The sequence below is a fragment of the Hippocampus comes genome, unplaced genomic scaffold, assembly GCF_001891065.2.
Source record: "Hippocampus comes isolate QL1 unplaced genomic scaffold, H_comes_QL1_v1.1 scaffold378, whole genome shotgun sequence".
NCBI lineage: Eukaryota > Metazoa > Chordata > Actinopteri > Syngnathiformes > Syngnathidae > Hippocampus > Hippocampus comes.
The window spans coordinates 438,237-454,550 of record NW_017806061.1 but is presented as its reverse complement, the minus strand read 5'-3'; the positions used below and the strand labels follow the sequence as shown (position 1 = coordinate 454,550).

General features: G+C 61.1%; 3 protein-coding genes across 5 annotated transcripts in view; 1 reads left to right on the top strand and 2 right to left on the bottom strand.

The window, feature by feature from the left end:
• Nucleotides 1-650: 650 nt before the first annotated feature.
• On the bottom strand, nt 651-3,788 carry nob1 (NIN1 (RPN12) binding protein 1 homolog). Its single transcript, XM_019893246.1, has 9 exons — nt 3,697-3,788; nt 2,986-3,118; nt 2,775-2,908; nt 2,629-2,700; nt 2,186-2,326; nt 1,912-2,118; nt 1,462-1,559; nt 1,240-1,384; nt 651-1,091 (listed from the first exon to the last, which is right to left on the bottom strand). Exons 1-9 carry the CDS (start codon nt 3,763-3,765, stop codon nt 825-827), a joined length of 1,266 nt encoding a protein of 421 aa, XP_019748805.1. The 5' UTR covers nt 3,766-3,788; the 3' UTR covers nt 651-824.
• wdr59 (WD repeat domain 59) lies at nt 3,741-11,554 on the top strand. 3 transcript variants are annotated; one of them, XM_019893241.1, is made up of 25 exons: nt 3,741-3,812; nt 4,011-4,147; nt 5,157-5,206; nt 5,903-6,219; nt 6,470-6,550; nt 6,625-6,662; nt 6,744-6,832; nt 6,897-7,013; nt 7,108-7,185; nt 7,257-7,413; nt 7,913-7,992; nt 8,062-8,191; nt 8,566-8,693; nt 8,774-8,938; nt 9,001-9,096; nt 9,227-9,325; nt 9,442-9,563; nt 9,642-9,795; nt 9,968-10,095; nt 10,195-10,276; nt 10,338-10,450; nt 10,535-10,652; nt 10,820-10,968; nt 11,031-11,173; nt 11,261-11,554. In XM_019893241.1, exons 1-25 carry the CDS (start codon nt 3,742-3,744, stop codon nt 11,494-11,496), a joined length of 3,078 nt encoding a protein of 1,025 aa, XP_019748800.1. In that variant the 5' UTR covers nt 3,741; the 3' UTR covers nt 11,497-11,554. The 3 variants fall into 3 exon arrangements, with proteins under 3 accessions (XP_019748800.1, XP_019748802.1, XP_019748801.1); XM_019893243.1 differs by lacking the exon at nt 3,741-3,812 and having other exon boundaries at nt 4,020-4,147; nt 5,903-6,038; nt 6,134-6,219; XM_019893242.1 differs by lacking the exon at nt 3,741-3,812 and having other exon boundaries at nt 4,020-4,147; nt 5,903-6,038; nt 6,134-6,219; nt 7,257-7,419.
• Nucleotides 11,555-12,955: 1,401 nt separating this feature from the next.
• Nucleotides 12,956-16,314, bottom strand: part of plekhg4 (pleckstrin homology domain containing, family G (with RhoGef domain) member 4) — a 12,318-nt gene continuing 8,959 nt past the window's right edge. Inside the window, exons 16-24 of the mRNA XM_019893197.1 lie at nt 15,571-15,820; nt 15,364-15,453; nt 15,067-15,291; nt 14,823-14,993; nt 14,478-14,658; nt 14,278-14,394; nt 13,859-14,041; nt 13,281-13,402; nt 12,956-13,213 (exon numbers count right to left, since the gene is read on the bottom strand). Coding sequence (XP_019748756.1) covers nt 13,175-13,213; nt 13,281-13,402; nt 13,859-14,041; nt 14,278-14,394; nt 14,478-14,658; nt 14,823-14,993; nt 15,067-15,291; nt 15,364-15,453; nt 15,571-15,820 — 1,378 coding nt within the window. The 3' untranslated portion in view covers nt 12,956-13,174. The remainder of the gene's footprint in view (nt 13,214-13,280; nt 13,403-13,858; nt 14,042-14,277; nt 14,395-14,477; nt 14,659-14,822; nt 14,994-15,066; nt 15,292-15,363; nt 15,454-15,570; nt 15,821-16,314) is intronic.

The window sequence follows — 16,314 nt, the reverse complement described above, 5'->3', positions numbered from 1 at the left end:
CGAGCCCGCCCGCAGGCGCCGCCGCCCCCCCGCCGCCGCCCTCGGCCGCTTGCGGGCTCCCGACCAGCGCGCCACATCGCTTTTCTTCTTCTCCTATAGATGGCGCCGGCGTGGAGGAGGAAGAGGAGGAGGACGAAGGCCACGCCTCCCAGATGGACGCTCAGATGGAAGAGGTCGAGGACATGGAACAAGAGCTTCACGTCAACGGCTCCTGAACCCCCCCCCCCCCCTCCCCCCATCTTGTACATTTTATATGGACGTCAAACCACATTAAAGTTTGTTTTTGACTTTTTACGCCCGTCGTGCTGGGAACCGTCCTTTTCTTCCCGATGCTGGAATCGTGCCTTCAAATGCAGAGCCCGGTGGAGACGACCCCAAACATGAAGACTCGTGCTCAAAAAGAGGACGGGATTCAACAAATCCCCACCACCCGTCATGACTTGGAATGGAAGAAGACGCATATTTGGAGGGTGCGCGCCAACCTACGACAACCCCCCCCCCCCTTGTGATGACGGTCCGAGAAAATTTCTAGTGTGCTTTGGGACAATCTCTGATCGGGATCAAATAGGTCATCCAATAAAAAATGAAAGGGAAAAACTAAAAAAAAAAAAATTGGCGTCACAAGGTGGCAACAAACGACAAGGAGGCACTTTGAGCTTCGATTTGATTTATACAACAGCAGAGAAACCGAAAAGCGCAAGACCCCGGCCGGTTCCGGTCGGTCTTTCTTAGCAATCGCTTCCAGTTGGACGGGGAAAGGAGTGCCGATTGGCTGCTTTGCGTGCGCGGGATCGCCAATGGGGGAGGGGGCTGCAGAAGCCAGTTCATTTGTTGTACTTGCTGCGGGCGGCGTTGGGGTTGACTCTGCGGCGGCCGGCGCCGCAGTCGGCGTCTCGGAGCTTGAGGTTGGCGGCGCGGCTGTAGACGTCGTTCTGGCAAAAGGGCGACGCCCCGCCGGCCGCGTAGTCCGGGTCCCACGCGTCCGTCTTCTGGCGGGCTTTTCGCGACAGACGCTGCTGAGGGAAGCGCTGATCTTCGCACACGTGGGGGTTCTGACTGTGCTTCCCCCCCCGCGGCAGCGGCAAACTATACTGCAACGGCGAAAAGCGGAACAACGCCGCCGGTTAGCTTCGTTGCTTGCGTTAGCCGCTTGCGTTAGCCGCTTGCGTTAGCCGCGCGCAGAAGCGGTTCGAGTTGATGTGCGCGTGTCATGTACGTGAGCGTGTCTGTTTTTTTTACCCTGAGGCCGCGAGCGTTGAGCACTTTGGGGTTTCTGGAGAAGTGCATGTGCACGTGTCCGTCCTCGTCGACGCTGACGCTGACCTTCTTGAGCGTTCGGTTGCCGCACTTTGGGCAAAACTGTTTGCTCATGTTGCTCGTGGTCCTGACGCAAACGACGCACACGCTCTCAACGGCGTGTCCTTCCTCCGGCCAAGCACGCACACGCGCATGTGTACTCACGTGAAACAGGCGTGACATCTGAGGATGTAATTCCGAGCCTGTTTGATCAACATCCCGTTGAGCGACACCACGTGGAGCCCCATCTGGATCAGGACGTTCTGCGCGGGGAGTCGCACAAAGAGTCACGTCAGCCCTGTGACGACTCTCATGCCGAGACGCGTTCGAGCCAGAAGTTTGGTCGGGCTCCATCAAGTCAGTCGCGATTGACTCATCGTGTGACGTCGAGTCACGCCCGTTACATGGCGAGGCAGGCGCCGAGTCACCAGTTACATGTTGGAAGTAACGCAGGGGTCGGTCACGCGAGTCAAAGGAGCGACATGGCGAAGCAAGCCGTGAGGCGAGCCGCGGTGAACTGCCACATGGTGACCCGCGTGACGACACCTGGCGAGTCACGCGATCAATCGCATGATTCAGTCACTAGAGTAGCACGGCGGTGTGCCGCTCACTCACCTGCATGGCAAAGTCTGTGGTCAAACATCCCACTTTGACCTGGGCAGCCATCGTCCAATCGGACGACTCGATCTTCATCTGTCCAATGTTGCTGGGCGTGATCCAACCTCCTCCATCGTCGTCGTGGTCGTCATCCTCCTCAACCTCCTCCTCCTCCTCTTCGTCGTCGTCGTCCTTCCCGACGACTTCCTGCGTGCCGTCTTCCTCCTACATCGACAAAGCATCAATGAGCCGCTCCAAAGAAGCGCTGTGAGCGAACGGGCGTTGTAATGACCAGCAGAGCCAGCAGGTGGCGGTCAACGGGGGCCGGTGTTTGCCTCCAGAACAGGAAGCTGTTGAAATCGCCCTCGTCAGTGCCAGGGGGCGATGCCTGGGGCTGTGGCGTGCTCCTCACTTCCTGTTTGCGTTGGGAACCCTGACGGGAGAAGACGACGACGACAATGACGCCACAGGAACCGTAACAACACACGTACCAGTTGAATTTGGGCACGTTCGTCAGTCACTCAATGACTCAAATCGATTCAATCGGTTGCCCGGTGCGAAAAACATCATGACGACATCACACCGCAACTCCAAGATCACCGGCAATGCAGTGTGATATCGTATTTGCGGCGTGACCTCATTCGTGCAGCCGCGTCACCCGGGAGCCGCATCTTATCTCATTGATGTTTTTGAGTCAAATGTGAAGTGCGCGTGGGGTCAAAGATGAGCCCCGACCTCCGAAGGGAAGTGGAATCCCGCCACGTTGACAGGCGTCTCCGGGTGGCGCCGCGTGTCGCTCACGTCCACCTGCAAAGGACAAGTAGCGGGCTGTGGGAGCGGCACGGTGGGGGCGGGGCGGCGGGGGCGCGGTGGAGTCGCACCTGGAAGCGGGGCTCCTTGCGCAGGTGCCCCGTCCCGACGTGTTCCTCCTCCAGCTGCAACGTCAGCGCCAGGACTTTGATGTCGGTGGACGACAGGCTGGGGTAATCGCCAGTCTTCTTGGAGAATTCCGTCACTGAGAGAGCGGCAAAGGCGGAGTCAGTCTGCGCAGAATCCGCGACCTCCTTGCCCTCCTCGCCCCGCCGCCGTTACCGAATCGGACGTGCTGGGCTGCAGGCTGTCGCAGGTTGAGCTGGTACGGGAGGAAGGCCAGACTCCTCCTGGTGGCTTTGTCCCGGATCTCATCCACGACCTCCCTCGGCGTGTACACGGTCTTCCCAATGTCCTGAAATGCAGCGCCAAACGTTGTTGTCACCGCTTTTCAACTTACGAGTCGTCGCTCCTTCTAGTTTTTGCTTCTCCTCTGCCTCTCATTATATACACACATATTCTATAAAACGGATACATATACACGTGTACACCTATACATACATCCACACACATATATATATATATATATATATATATATGGGGCGGCCCGGTGGGCGAGTGGTTCGGTTAGTGCGTCGACCTCACAGTGCAGACGAACCGATTCCAGCTCCGGCCTTCCTGTGTAGCGTTTGCATGTTCTCAGTATATTTTGCTGTGGTGACGTCACTACTACATGAAATCGAGTAGTTGTGGTGTCAAGTAGTAGTCGCCAAAGTGGCCTAGCAGATGTAGTGCCATGTAGCCGCGCCAGAAAGTGGCTGTCCTAATGCGAACGCTTTCAGGTCGACGGATCGCTAATTGTGACGTCATCCGTTTAGTGCGAGGCAACGTCAATATTCACGGATAAAAAAGATCAAATCGGATTCGATGCCTCATAACAGATAAGCGTCGGGCAAAGTTTGTTTTATGAATGTTAATGAGAGTAAAAGTGACCTGGAGAGGAGCTTTGTTCAGAAAGGCTCCCGCGTCTGCGACAACATGCTCCACTCCGGGCTGCGCCATCTTGCATCGATGACGCGAACTGCCCGGCCAATTAGAGAAGACCTTCCGTGCTCGGAAATCCGGCGCACTTGGAAAAATCCGGACTCGCTGAAATTTAAAGCGCTTTTCCCGCGGTTTGTTTTGTTGAAAAACGTGGCTACAATCGGAAAAAAAATATCTGCGTTCTTTGAAAATGGTTCTTTGGGTTGAAAAGCGGCACGAGACAGGTTGTTTTCTTTCTGTTTGGAACACTTCAATTTCACCAGCCCGAGAGGCACCGAGAGCGCGCGACGTCGGCGGACGAGTTTGTCACGTGACGGTTTGTTGACGTCTGAGTCGCTCCGACAAGATGGCGGCCCGCTGGAGCAGCGAGAATGTGGTGCTGGAGTTTCGAGACGCGCAGGTGCGTTCGGTCGGTCGGTCGCTTCTTTTCCAGCTTGAACAAACTCAGAGTTTGTGCTTGCACAAACGCCAATCGATGTGAGTTCATTTGTCACTGGTGGCGCACAATCCGATTCCAGATAGCGACGATTGCCGCACGCCTGGACGCCGTCCGTCGCTCAACGACTCTCTCTGTTCTTACGGTCGGAAATGCGTATTAGATTTTGCTCCGAGTGGCTTGTTCGCTCTCGCGGCGGAGGGCGTCCAAAGAGCGGAGATCAATTCCCTGTCCTTTCCAACGTAACTTGTCAAACGGCGCATTGTCAAGGCGTTCTTTTTCATTCGTTTGAATCACCGTTCGCTTTTTGTCGCGCCATCCGACCGAAAAGAAATGCCAGTTGGAAATGTAACTTTCACAAACGATGGCACGAAATCGATTCTGTCGATGAAAACGGCAAAGGGTCTCCGCAGGCTTCGATAGCAACGCCGGCCCGACGGCCCGGCGCCGGCGTCGGCTTCCAACCCGACTGGAGACTCTGGTCCGAGTGGGCCAAGGCGGGGTTGTTCAAGCCCGGTCCTCGAGGGCCGCGTGTTTCAACACGTCCCCCTCCCCCAACACGGCCGATTCACAAGATCTGGGCTTCTTCGGGGCTCGCCGACGAGCCCACGATTTAAATCCGGCGCGTTGGAGGAGGGAGACATTTCAAACATCCGGAACGGCGGCCCTCGAGGAACGCAGCCGGACGTCCCCGGGCGCATTTTGGAAGTTTTTTCCCTTTTGGACGTCATCAATGCTATCGCTGAAGCGAAAACAGGAGGTCTGATCGCAGCGCGTCTCCATCGCTTCTGTCGGCCGATGTTCCTTTCCTTTCTCGGGCCGGTTCGTCGGCCATTTTTCATGGAGGCGGAGTCTCCAAGCGTGGGCCGGCGCCGCTTTCAAACGTTTGTTTTTCTGGCGCCGCGAGGGGCGTGAACGGCGGTTCCCGGTGAGCGCCTCTCAACACGTTGTCATGTTGTGTCGGTGTTGGCAGGCGACCACCATGTCCGTGGACTGCCTGGGCTCGCACGCCGTGCTTTCTGGGTAAGTCGTATGGCCAACATCACGCTGGTAGAATCAGAATCAGAATCGGAATCGTTCTGCTTCGAGTTTGGAGCGATCCCTCCCTAAAGTCCTACGTTGGGGACCGGCAAGCGGACTCGTTACATGTATTGATTTATTTATTTGGTCGGGGGCGGGGGCATAGGGCAGTCTACTTCTCCAAAATGCACTTTTCAAGAAGGACAAAGAAGGTCTTCATATCTGGTTTTCCATTGAAGCAATGTACGCAAGAGCGTCTTCATATATCTGAAATGTCCAAGGCGTCAAAGAGGCACTCCTCAACCCCCCCAAAGCTCCCCAAGCGCAAGAAGTCAGCCATCGCTCGCTCGGGCGCAACCGACGCCGACAGGCTAGCAATTAGCCAGCCGCTAAGTTGAGTCAACGGCGTTGACGTTCGCCGGCTCCCGCGCCAATCGGGCCCCCGCCATTTTGAGCCGCGCACGTGTCCGACGTGAAGATGGCCACCCCGAGCGAGAAAAGACCCCGACCTCATTGCGCGCATCCGTGCGATTCCTCGACTCATCGATGGGACGCTGGGTAGCGTTGTCGATTGCAAGAGTCGCGTTGGCGGGCGTCACGGCAGTGCGGGACCGGGGCGGGGCGGTAAGCGTGGATTTGGCTCTATGGGGCGAGGTCGCGCGACGCGGCCCCTGCCAAAAAGCGGCCTTCTCCCGCCAGCCGGCGTTTCCTGTACGTGGCCAACCTGGAGGCGCCGTCGGAGCTGGCCAGGAAGATGTCCCGCCAGAGCAAGTGGGACGTGGGCACCGTCCAGTGGAACCCTCACCGCTCTCAGGCGCACATCTTTGCCGCCTCGGTGCGTTGGCGCCGAACGCCGCCCCGAGCCCGACATGGCTTCCCGCTGGCCGCTTTCACCCTGCGCGTGTGTGTGTGTGTGTACGCCATTTCCAGAGCAACCAGCGCGTGGATTTGTACTCGTGGAAGGACGGCGGAGGAAGCGTCCACACGTCGCTGCAAGGACACACGCGAGTCATCAGGTGCGTGACCTCCCTCGCGGGCCGTCGCCTCACATCCGAGCAGCGCGGGGACGTCATGTTGACGCGAGATCGCGCGACGATGCGGCGGCGTGCGCGACCTGACGCGCGGCACACGCGGTCTCGCTTGAGAAATGGCCATGTCCCGCGACCGTGCGGAACGGTGACCTCGCGAGACGCACGGGATCACGTGACGGAAGGACTATTTTCTCCGCCCCCCGCCCCGCCTTTGCCATCGCGCGACCGGACGCAGCGACCTGGACTGGTCGCGCTTCGAAGCCGAGTTCCTGGTCAGCAGCTCGGTGGACACGTACATCTACATCTGGGACATCGGGTGAGAAGGGCACGCCGAGCTCCTTTTCACGTGAGCTCGCTCGCGTGAGCTTTATGTTTTCGGTCTCCCCGCAGAGATGCGCGCAAACCCGCCGTGGCGCTGTCCGCCGTCGGTGAGTGCCAACAAACGGCAAGGCCGAAGCGAACGCGTGGCAAAGGACTTTTTTTCACTCCGACGGGTTTGTCGCCGTCAGCCGGCGCGTCGCAGGTCAAGTGGAACCGCAGGAACCGCAGCGTGCTGGCGTCCAGTCACGACGGCGACGTGCGCATCTGGGACAGACGGGTGAGAACGGACGGCCGGCCGGCACCAAAGCGACAAACTCAATCGGCCGCGGGCGCCTTTGCAGAAACCCAACACGGCGTGCGAATACGTGGCGGCGCACCTGTCCAAGATCCACGGGCTGGACTGGCACCCGGAGCACGAGTTCATCCTGGCCACCAGCAGCCAGGACAACTCCGTCAGGGTCGGACGCCGGCGCCGCGCCCCCCTCCCGTCTCCCCCCTCCTCCCGGCCACCCTTAACCTCATTCACGATGTGTTTCTGTTCTGTGCGTGTAGTTTTGGGACTACCGGCAGCCCAGGAAGTACTTGAACATCTTGTCATGTCAGGTTCCCGTGTGGAAGGCCCGATACACGGTCAGGACCGCGCACGTCTGCAAACGCTCCCGTCTGTGTGTGTGCGTGACGGGTATGCGCGCTCCCTTCAGCCCTTCTCCAACGGGCTGGTGACGGTGATGGTTCCGCAGCTGCGGCGTGAGAACAGTCTCCTCCTGTGGTCCACGCTGGACCTGAACAGCCCCGTGCACGCCTTCGTGGGACACGACGACGTCGTGCTGGAGTTCCAGTGGAGGCCGCAGAAGGAAGGTCAAGGTGGCGCTCGCTCGCTCGCGCGCGCACGGTGATGGGAGCGCCGCCTCTTGACCGCTTCCTCAGCCGAGAAATCAAAACGATGACGGGGAGACGACAGCATGTCCTGACTACAGCAAAGGCGTCGCCCCCCCGTCAAAAGTGAAATCCGTCATTTGACAACGAGCCTTTTGAAATGTTTGGAGAGCATTTCCGCCACTTCTTTGCTTTGTTTCGTTTGCGGTCTTCTAACGCGACCGCAAATGTCAAATATGGCCGTCACAAGGGTCCCGAGCCCTCCGCGCCGACAGTCAACAAATGCCGACGTTTGTTCCCAAACTAACAAACGGAACTTGTCGTCTGACTGTCTATGTGGCCGAAGGTGGGAAATGAAAACTTCAGACTGTCGGCGTAAAAAGCGGGATTGAAGAGGATTTGCTTTTGTTGACCCCCCGCCCGCCGGCTTCGCCTGAAAGCGGACCGGACGGGTTGACGCGTGTCCTCGTTTGTGCGTCAGGTTGCAAAGACTTCCAGCTGGTGACGTGGTCCAGAGATCAGACGCTGAGGATCTGGAGGCTGGACCCGCAGCTGCAGAAGGTCAAGCTCGAACCGCCAACCGAGCGGCCGTCCCGATGTCTCATCCTCGTTGTCGTTGTCGTGCCGCAGCTGTGCGTCAGCGACCCGGCCGACCAGCCGACGGACGGCGCATCTGCCGTCGCCGAGACGGACAAGTCGCCCGCGTCCGCCGATTCGGAGGGACAGCACGCCAGAGTCGCCGTCGGGCCTCATCCGCACGGTGGGGAAAACGCGGTGCCGCTCGCCGGCGCAAGACGGGGCGGGAGAGCTCGCGCGCGCCCCCCCGCCCCGATGGACCTCAAATTTGAGATCGGGTCTGGTGCCGTCACGATCGTCGAGTTGCGTTCCAATCCAAACGGGCGGGGTCAAAGCCACCCGAGGCGGCCGGAGGAGAGCACGGGCGCGGAGCCCGACGCGGCTTCCGTCCTCGCTTGAAGGCGTCGACCAGTTGAAGCAAACAAAGCACCTCATATTCGTTCCTTCGCTCGGCCAAAGAGAAGCGCGAAGCGTCCGCCCGATTCCCATCCCCGCTTTTGCCCGTTGCCCGCGCCCGACTCGCCGGTATCGGTCACCCCCACGCTCCGTCCCCTTCAGATCGCGACGGCGTCTCTCGCGCGGGCGGCGGGCGGGACTCGGCGGCGGCGGCGTCTTCCGGACTGGCTCAGACGCTCCAGCAGGAATTCTCTCTGGTCAACCTGCAGATCAGGAACGTCAACGTGGAGGTGAGACGCCGGCGCGCGGGCCGCGATGGCGGACGCCGCCTCGTCGGTGACTTACTCGTACCTTTTCCAATTTTGCGGAGATGGACGCGGTGAACTGCAGCTGCGTGGTGTCGGCTCACTTCGGGACTCATCAGGTCCGCCTGCTCATGAAGTTCCCGGGACAGTACCCCAACAACAGCGCCCCCACCTTCCAGTTCATCTCCCCGACCAGCATCTCTGCCGCCATGAAGACCAAGATCCACAAAGTACTGTACGCGGCCCCCCGCCCCCCCTCGCGACGTCCTCACGTGCCGGTCTTGCCTTTCAGATCCTGACCGACGTGTCCCTGCAGAAGGTGAAGAGGAACCAGAACTGCCTGGAACCTTGCGTCCGGAAGCTGGTGTCCTGTCTTGAGTCGGACGCGGTGAGAAGAGGCCAGTCGGCTTAGCGAGCCGCTGCCGTGCTGCAAACCGGGAGGCCCCCGCCCCCCCGCCACCAAAACGTGAAACGAAGGGATGAGTAAGGAGCTTGTTCAACGTGCGTCGTCCTCGCAGGAAGACGGCCCGTCCTCGGGACCTTTCGTGCTGTCCAATCCCGTGGCTCCGGCGCTGCAGGCCTTCCCGCGAGTCGTCAACACCTACGGGTCCTACCAGGTAACCCGCGCGGGAGATTTGCGTCGCGTCGACTCGGCGCCCTCGCCGGGAAGCGCTTCGGCCGCCGGCGTCGGTCCCTTTGCTTTTGCTCGTGCCTGAAGCGCCGCTCCCGTCAGGACGCCAACATTCCCTTCCCGCGCACGTCGGGGGCCCGCTTCTGCGGCACCGGCTGCCTGGTTTACTTCACCCGGCCCATCACCATGCACCGCGTGGCCCCGCCCACCGAGCCCACACCCAGGTAGCGCGCGCGCGCCGCGCCTCGGCGCCCGCCGGCCAATGTTTTCACGCGCGCGCGTGTGTTTGCCGTGCGCGTCAGGTCGCTGTCAGCTCTGTCGGCCTACCACAGCGGCGTGTTGACGCCCATGAAGATTCGCTCCGAGTCTCAGAACGCGCTCCGACTTTACAGCGGCAGCCCCACCCGAGCCGACAAAGACACCGTGTCCATCTCCTCCTTCTACTACAAAGAACGGGTGAGGCGCGCCGCATCCGACGCGCGCGTTCGGGCCGTCCGGACTCGGCGCACCAATTCGGCACTCGCGCTCAGAGTTCGAATCATGGAAATGCGCGGCCACGCGCACGTCCCGTACGCGCCTCCCGGCCCGTTTTTCAAAGGAGCGCGCGCGGTGCGCTCGCGTCCTCCAGAAATCGCGGCGCTTCAAGAGCAAGAGGGACGTCGGCGACGGCCGCTCCATCAAGTTGGCGGGGAAGGTCATCGTCCAGGAAATCTCCTGCCTGCTTCCCGTCCACAAAGTTCTGGGAGAGAATTACGTGTGAGTGGGCGGAGCCTGACCGCAAGTCACGTCCCGCCGCGCGCTTCCCTTCTCGCCGCCGAGAAGGTGTCGACGTCACGTTGTCGCTCCTCCCCTCAGCCTGAACACGCGCGACACCGAGGACACGTGTCAGAAGAACGCCGCCGCCGCGCTGGCCGCCGGCCGCCGAGACGTGGCCAAGGTACGTGACCGCGCCGCGCGCAAACGTCTGTCTACCTTAATATTTGCGCGCACGCCTTCAGGTCTGGGCCCTGGCCTCGGCGGCGACCGGCCGGGGCCTGAGTCCCGACTCGGACCCGGACGCCGAGGCGCCCTGGGCCAGTCATCCGTTTGGACGCAACCTGCTGGAGACGCTGTGAGTCGCCGGCGGTCGCGCCGCTCGCCGATCGCGCCGCTCGCCGATCGGGCTCGCCGCTAACCCGCCGTCGTCTTCCCCAAGCGTGGAGCACTACAGTCGCATGAGCGACGTGCAGACGCTCGCCATGCTGTGCAGCGTCTTCACCGAGTCCGGCCCCGACCGCCCGCACGCCGCGCCGCAGGCCCACCCGGCGCGTTACGTAAGTATGGACGCGCCCGCGCCATCTCATGGGCTCGCTCGGTCAGAACCCGGCGGCCGCGACGTCAGATGTTGGAGCCGGCAAGCGGGGGGGGGGGCACCCGATGTCGTCGACAGGCGGTCGCCGTGTCGGGACGCGGGAAGTGACGTCTCGCGGCTCTTGTCCAGCCCGGCCCGAGCGAGCCCGCGGTGACCTTTGCGTGTCGGGACACCCCGGAACAGGCCGGCGCCCGCAGCGAGTCCCCCGAAGACGGCCGCCACGGCAACCAGGGACACGCCGACCTGCGGGAGCGAGAGCAGCACGACATGAACAAAAGGTGAAACTCCGCCCCCACCCCCACAATCCCTAAATAAAAATGTGGTGATGTCACTTCCGCAGACTTTTGAACCCGACCGGCGCGCCGCAGTTTGACGACTTCAAGAAATGCTATGCGGAAATTCTGTATCGCTGGGACCTCCGGGACAAGCGGGCCGACGTGCTCAAGTTCGCTTCCTGCCCGGCCGAGCCGCACCAAGGCGTCGGTACGTCGCGGCGCTCGCGTCCTCCGCATTCCGCGCGACGTCGGCATCCGACCGCCGGCCGCGGCTCACCCGCGCTCGTGCTTTCAGGGTTGCGCGTGTTGTGCTGCCACTGCGGGAGTCCCAGCCGCGGCACTCAGTGCGCGGCGTGCAAGCGTCTCAGCTTCCGGTGCGTGGTGTGTCACGTGTCCGTGCGAGGCTCCTCCCACTTCTGCCTCAGCTGCGGCCACGGCGGCCACACGGCTCACATGATGGACTGGTTCCGGCGGCAGGAGCAGTGCCCGGCCGGCTGCGGGTGCCGCTGTCTGCGGCGGAGCAACTTCTGAATGTGTCGCCGGACCCCACCCCCGCCCTCGGTGCGCCTTTTGTCAAAGGGTCGCCGGCCCGAAGAACGGTCGCACGTGGCGATGTCCGAGTCGCCGCGCTCTTCGGCCCGGAAACGCGTCGTCAGGTGACGGGCGGAAAGGGAAAGGGCGGCGCTTTCACAATAAAAGCTTGATTGATTGCACCTTTCTGTCATTCACCTGATTGGTGGAAGCCATAAATCTCCCTTTGGACTGACTGAGCGAATGATTGCCAATCATTCGTCATTTGCCGGTCCCCCCGCCCACCTGGAACGCCACAACTTTGGAGGTATTTTTTTTTTTCCCCCAGAACTGCCCAACCAGCACGATACGCACATTCATCGAGCTTTATTTGTTGAGATTTCCTTTTTTTGGTGGGTCACAAAACGGGTAACGGTCAGACGTTTCTTCGTGATCCATTATTGACTGAGTTGGGGTGGGGGGTCCCCCCCTCTTTTTTTTGTGAATGAACGTTTGCTTTTTTTACCGTCCGCAATCCGTTTCCCCCCCTCCCGCAGTCTTGCTTTTCGCCAGCAGAGGGCACAATGACCGAAGCCGATCCCGAGTCCGAGCTCCGATCCCCGATCCGGTTCTTTTGAGCTTCCGCGTTGCGCCTCTCGGCGTCGGCTTCATTTGCGGGTGCTGCAAATGTGCCACTTTCAAGTTCAAGAAACTTTGTGTCGTTTGACGCACATTTTTTTTGGACACAATTTTTTTGCCTTTTTTGAGTTGGGCGGGGGGACATTTTCATTGAATCGCTACTTGGGGACACTTTTTTTTTTTTGCCTCTCGAGGGCTCCGTCCTTTGAGCAATTACCCACAATGCACTACCGGCGGCCATGTTGGAGGGCATGTTATACACACACACACAGACACACACGTGTATGGCTTGTGTATAACAGCTCTCCAATATGGCCGCCGGGAGTGCATTGCGGGTAATTGCTCAAAGATCGGAGCCCTCTATTGCTGTAAAATGACGTTTTGTCCAATTAGGAATTTTGCTCTGATACAGCCGGCAGTATTCTGTCGAGTATTTTTCTTTTTTTCTTGTCAGATCGACTCGTCAACCTTGGCCTATTGTTTTCCCACAATCCCAATTTTTTTTTTCTTTCCACCCGTTTGTCTCATTTGAGGTTTTTGCCGCACGCGCGCTTCCTTGTTCTGTGACCATTTGAGGAAGGCCTCTGTCCCACTTTTGCGCCAACACGGAGGCCCACCACGCGAAGCAGAGGTGGCAAATCCGGAGCCAGAGAGCAAAACCCCCTGGCCGAGTTTGGCTTCAGCATCGACTCCTGCAGGCTCCCGGGGGAGGGAGCTCCTTTCCCTGCCGCTTGAATCGAAGCTCAAGCCAAACTCAGGCTGGAAATTTTCACTTTCTGGATCTGCCACATTTGTTGAGAACGACGAGTACTCAGCAACACAAGTCACAGCCTCTTTTTTAAAAATATTTATTTATTTTTCAACTCATTCGTGTGGAAAAAAGTGCAGGCGCATGAACAGACGACAAAAAAAAGTCGCCGCAGCCACGAAACGGCCGTGCAGTCAGGAACGGGCATCGAGTCGAAGCTTTCGGAACCTTTGTCGTATCGGTCGCCCCGGCGACGGCGCACGTCGTCCGCACGAAGCGCCCCTCGTTCCGAAGAGGACGGGCGACCGTCGCTCACACGGAGGTCGTCGGGCCGCCGACGGGCGCCGCCCCCTTGAGGACCGGCGGCCGTTTCAGCACGCGATGTCATTCAAATGGGGTGTGCGTGTGCGCGACTCACGGCTTTGTGGGAGGAGCCCGAGGAGGCGGAGCTCGGGTCCCGCGGCGTGGAGGAGACGCACCCGGAGTCGGAGCCGGTCGACCCCGACTGGCAGCGCGACGACGAGCCCGAACTGTCGGTGGCTGCCGAGACAACGCGAGAGACGACGCGGTCAGGGGTGCCGCGGGAAACCGTCCCCAGTTCGCCTGGCGTTTTGATTGGCCTAACTACAAATTGGGCTTGCGCACTGAAGGGAAAGAAAAATCTAAAAAACCCTGCTGAATTTCACTTGGGGCTCCAGATTCAAAGCGATGAGCGCAAAAATGACACCGTCTCAAAGCAGCGAGTCAAACAAGACGCGACGACAAGGCGAGGGGGCGTATCTTCTTGATCCTCCGCCAAAAACAACCATCGTCAAAGAGAAGCGAGTTACACTGCGCTGCCCGCTAAACGGCAAGAGGATCGACTGCTGCTTTGAGTTGGTGCGAGGGTGGTCCAGGCACCACTGAAGCTTTTGGGGGGGGATTGCCGGAGACAAAGTGAGCGCTAAAGTATCCGACGAGAAGTGAGCGCAGCGCGAGTGTGTTGGCCAAACGTACTGACGGAGCGCTGGCTGGCGGTGTCGCGTTCCAGCTCGTCTTCCTCGACGTCGCCCCCCGACGTCCGGGAGCGCATCACGTGCAGGTCGAGGGAGCCCAGCAGGCCGGCCGACGAGGGGTCGGAGGAGAAAGGGGCGGCGCAATCGGAGGCCGAGACGGCGATGGACGCTCGCATCCTGGCACCTGCGCGGAGGGGGCGAGCGCACACACCAAACCTTTCCCGTCATTCAGCAAGAGCCAAGGCGACAGGCCTTCCCGAATTCAAACGACCGTTTGATGCGCGCATGAAGAAAAATCGCCGCGAGTGGGACGAACGAAAGCTTTGTCGTCAACGCTCCACTTCGGAGCCCGCTCAGAAACGTCGTCAGTCTCCCGCAAACGGCATTTCGGAGGCGCGGCGACGGGACGGGGCGCCGTACCTCGTATCCTGGCGACGTCGCGGACGGCCCGGTCGCTGATGGCGGCGGCGCTGGGCCGGATGTCCAAATAAGGCTTGTCGCCCACCCCCATGGACAGCATCTCCTTCAGACGCGCCTCTGCGCGCACACACGCGCGCGGCCGCGGCTCACTCACGCCCCCCCGCGAGCGAGCGCGCCGCCGGGCGCCGGCCGCCACTCACCTTTGTTCCTGGTGGCCTGCGTCCACAGGATGGCGGCCAGCTCGCGCGTCCAGGCGCACTTGACGTCGGCGCTGGCGGCCTGCAGGGTCAGGGTCTGGTTCTTGGCCGTCCTCCTTCGGAACCAAATCTCAAAGCGGAGGCCGTCGTCCCCCTTCGACTCCGTCAGGCCCAAATCCGAAGTCTGGCGAGCGAGTGCGGAGTCGGACGCGAGAAGAAAAGCCCTTCCTCCGTCTCGAGAACGCTGCCACCCCCGTGATGCGCACTCTCGACGGGAAGCAAACGGACGCCGTCCCCGCCCGCGGCAAGGACGCCAAAAGCGGAGGAGCGGCAAGCGAGCGCGCGTACCTTGAAGGAGCGCTTGTACTCAAAGACGTCGAGGCCCCCGTCCATCTTCTTGGCCTTGCTGAGGAGCAGCAGCTCGTCAAAGAGGAAGACCCGCCTGTCGCGCTTCCTCCTCCCGCTCCAGACGGTGAAGCGGTCCTGGCGCAGGAGCCGACCCTGCTCCTTCAGGTCGACCTGCGGTCGGGGTCGGGCCGCCGTTAGCCGACGGCCCGGACGGGTGTCGCGACTCGGCCGGAGGCGGACGCACGTCGCAGCGGCGGATGGCGTCCATGGCGAGGAGGTCGTTGCCGTGGCGCAGCTGGAACTTGACGGCGGCGAGGGCCGTCCGCAGCGAGGTCCGCTCCGCCTCTTGCGCCGCGCCCGCTTCCTTGATGAGGTCGTCCAGCAGCAGCGCGTACTTGCTCATTCGCTGAACCGGCTTCAGCAGGTACGAGCACAAGTCCATCCTGTCGCCCAGCTCGCGCTGCTTCCTCTGCGCGGGCGCACGCGACGGTCAGGCGCGCGTGGAGAGAAGCCAAAGGTCACACCGCGGCCGCGACCTCACCTTGAAGAAGGCGAGCCCGCGACTGGCCAGCAGAGCGTCGGACTTGGGCTTGTTTTTGCTGTACAGGGCGTACAGGCCGAACTGCTCCTGCTACACACGCGCACAGCTTCGTCAACCGACGGACCGTGACGTCGCGTCGGCTTGGAGCGCGTCAGCATAGCGGCGAGGCGGTTCGCCGGTGCGGGCGAGCGAGCGCGTGCGCCGTACGTGTCTGAGGAAGCAGTGGGCCACTCGCAGCGGATGTTTCCAGCAGGCCTCCAGTTCCTGGAGGAAGATGTGAGCGTGGAAGTCCAGAAGCTTCTCCAGGTTCCCGAAGACCACCGAGCGTTTGCCGCGCAGGTCCTGCGGGAGGTCGGCGCGCTCCATCTCGGGGAAGTAGTGAGCGATCACGTAACGCAGCGAGCGCACGTACTCGCGCTCCGTTGTCACCATTTCCTCCACAATGTGACGCAACTTCCTGTGCGGACACACACGCACACGCGCGCACGTTGTCAGCTTGGCTGCACGCTTTTTGCCACCCGGACCGCGAGCACGGCGACCACCGCCCGGTGCCACCTTGGCGGACAATGTGGCTTGCGTTACCGGGGCAACAACCGGCAGCAAACCGGAGAGCCGCCGTCCCGCTTGTCGTCCGCGTTTCCGCTCCTCCAACCGCGGCAAGGACCGACGGCCGCGGCGACCGTCGCCAGGACACGGCGCAGCCGTGACGATGAGCGGCGAACCTCAACGTGAGCGCTCGCTCTCGCCGTCCCCTCGACTCGGCTGTCGCCGCGGCGAGCCGGCGCCGACCTCCGCCTCGCTCGGCTTCAGTGCCGGCCAACGGCAACGCCAAAGACCCCAAATCACTCGGACCTGTGTTACCGTAGCAACAACCCAAGGATGTCGACCCACCTTCCGTCACCTTCCGCCGGCGAACTCTCGGTCCCCGCCCGGAGGCTGCGCCGGCCCGCC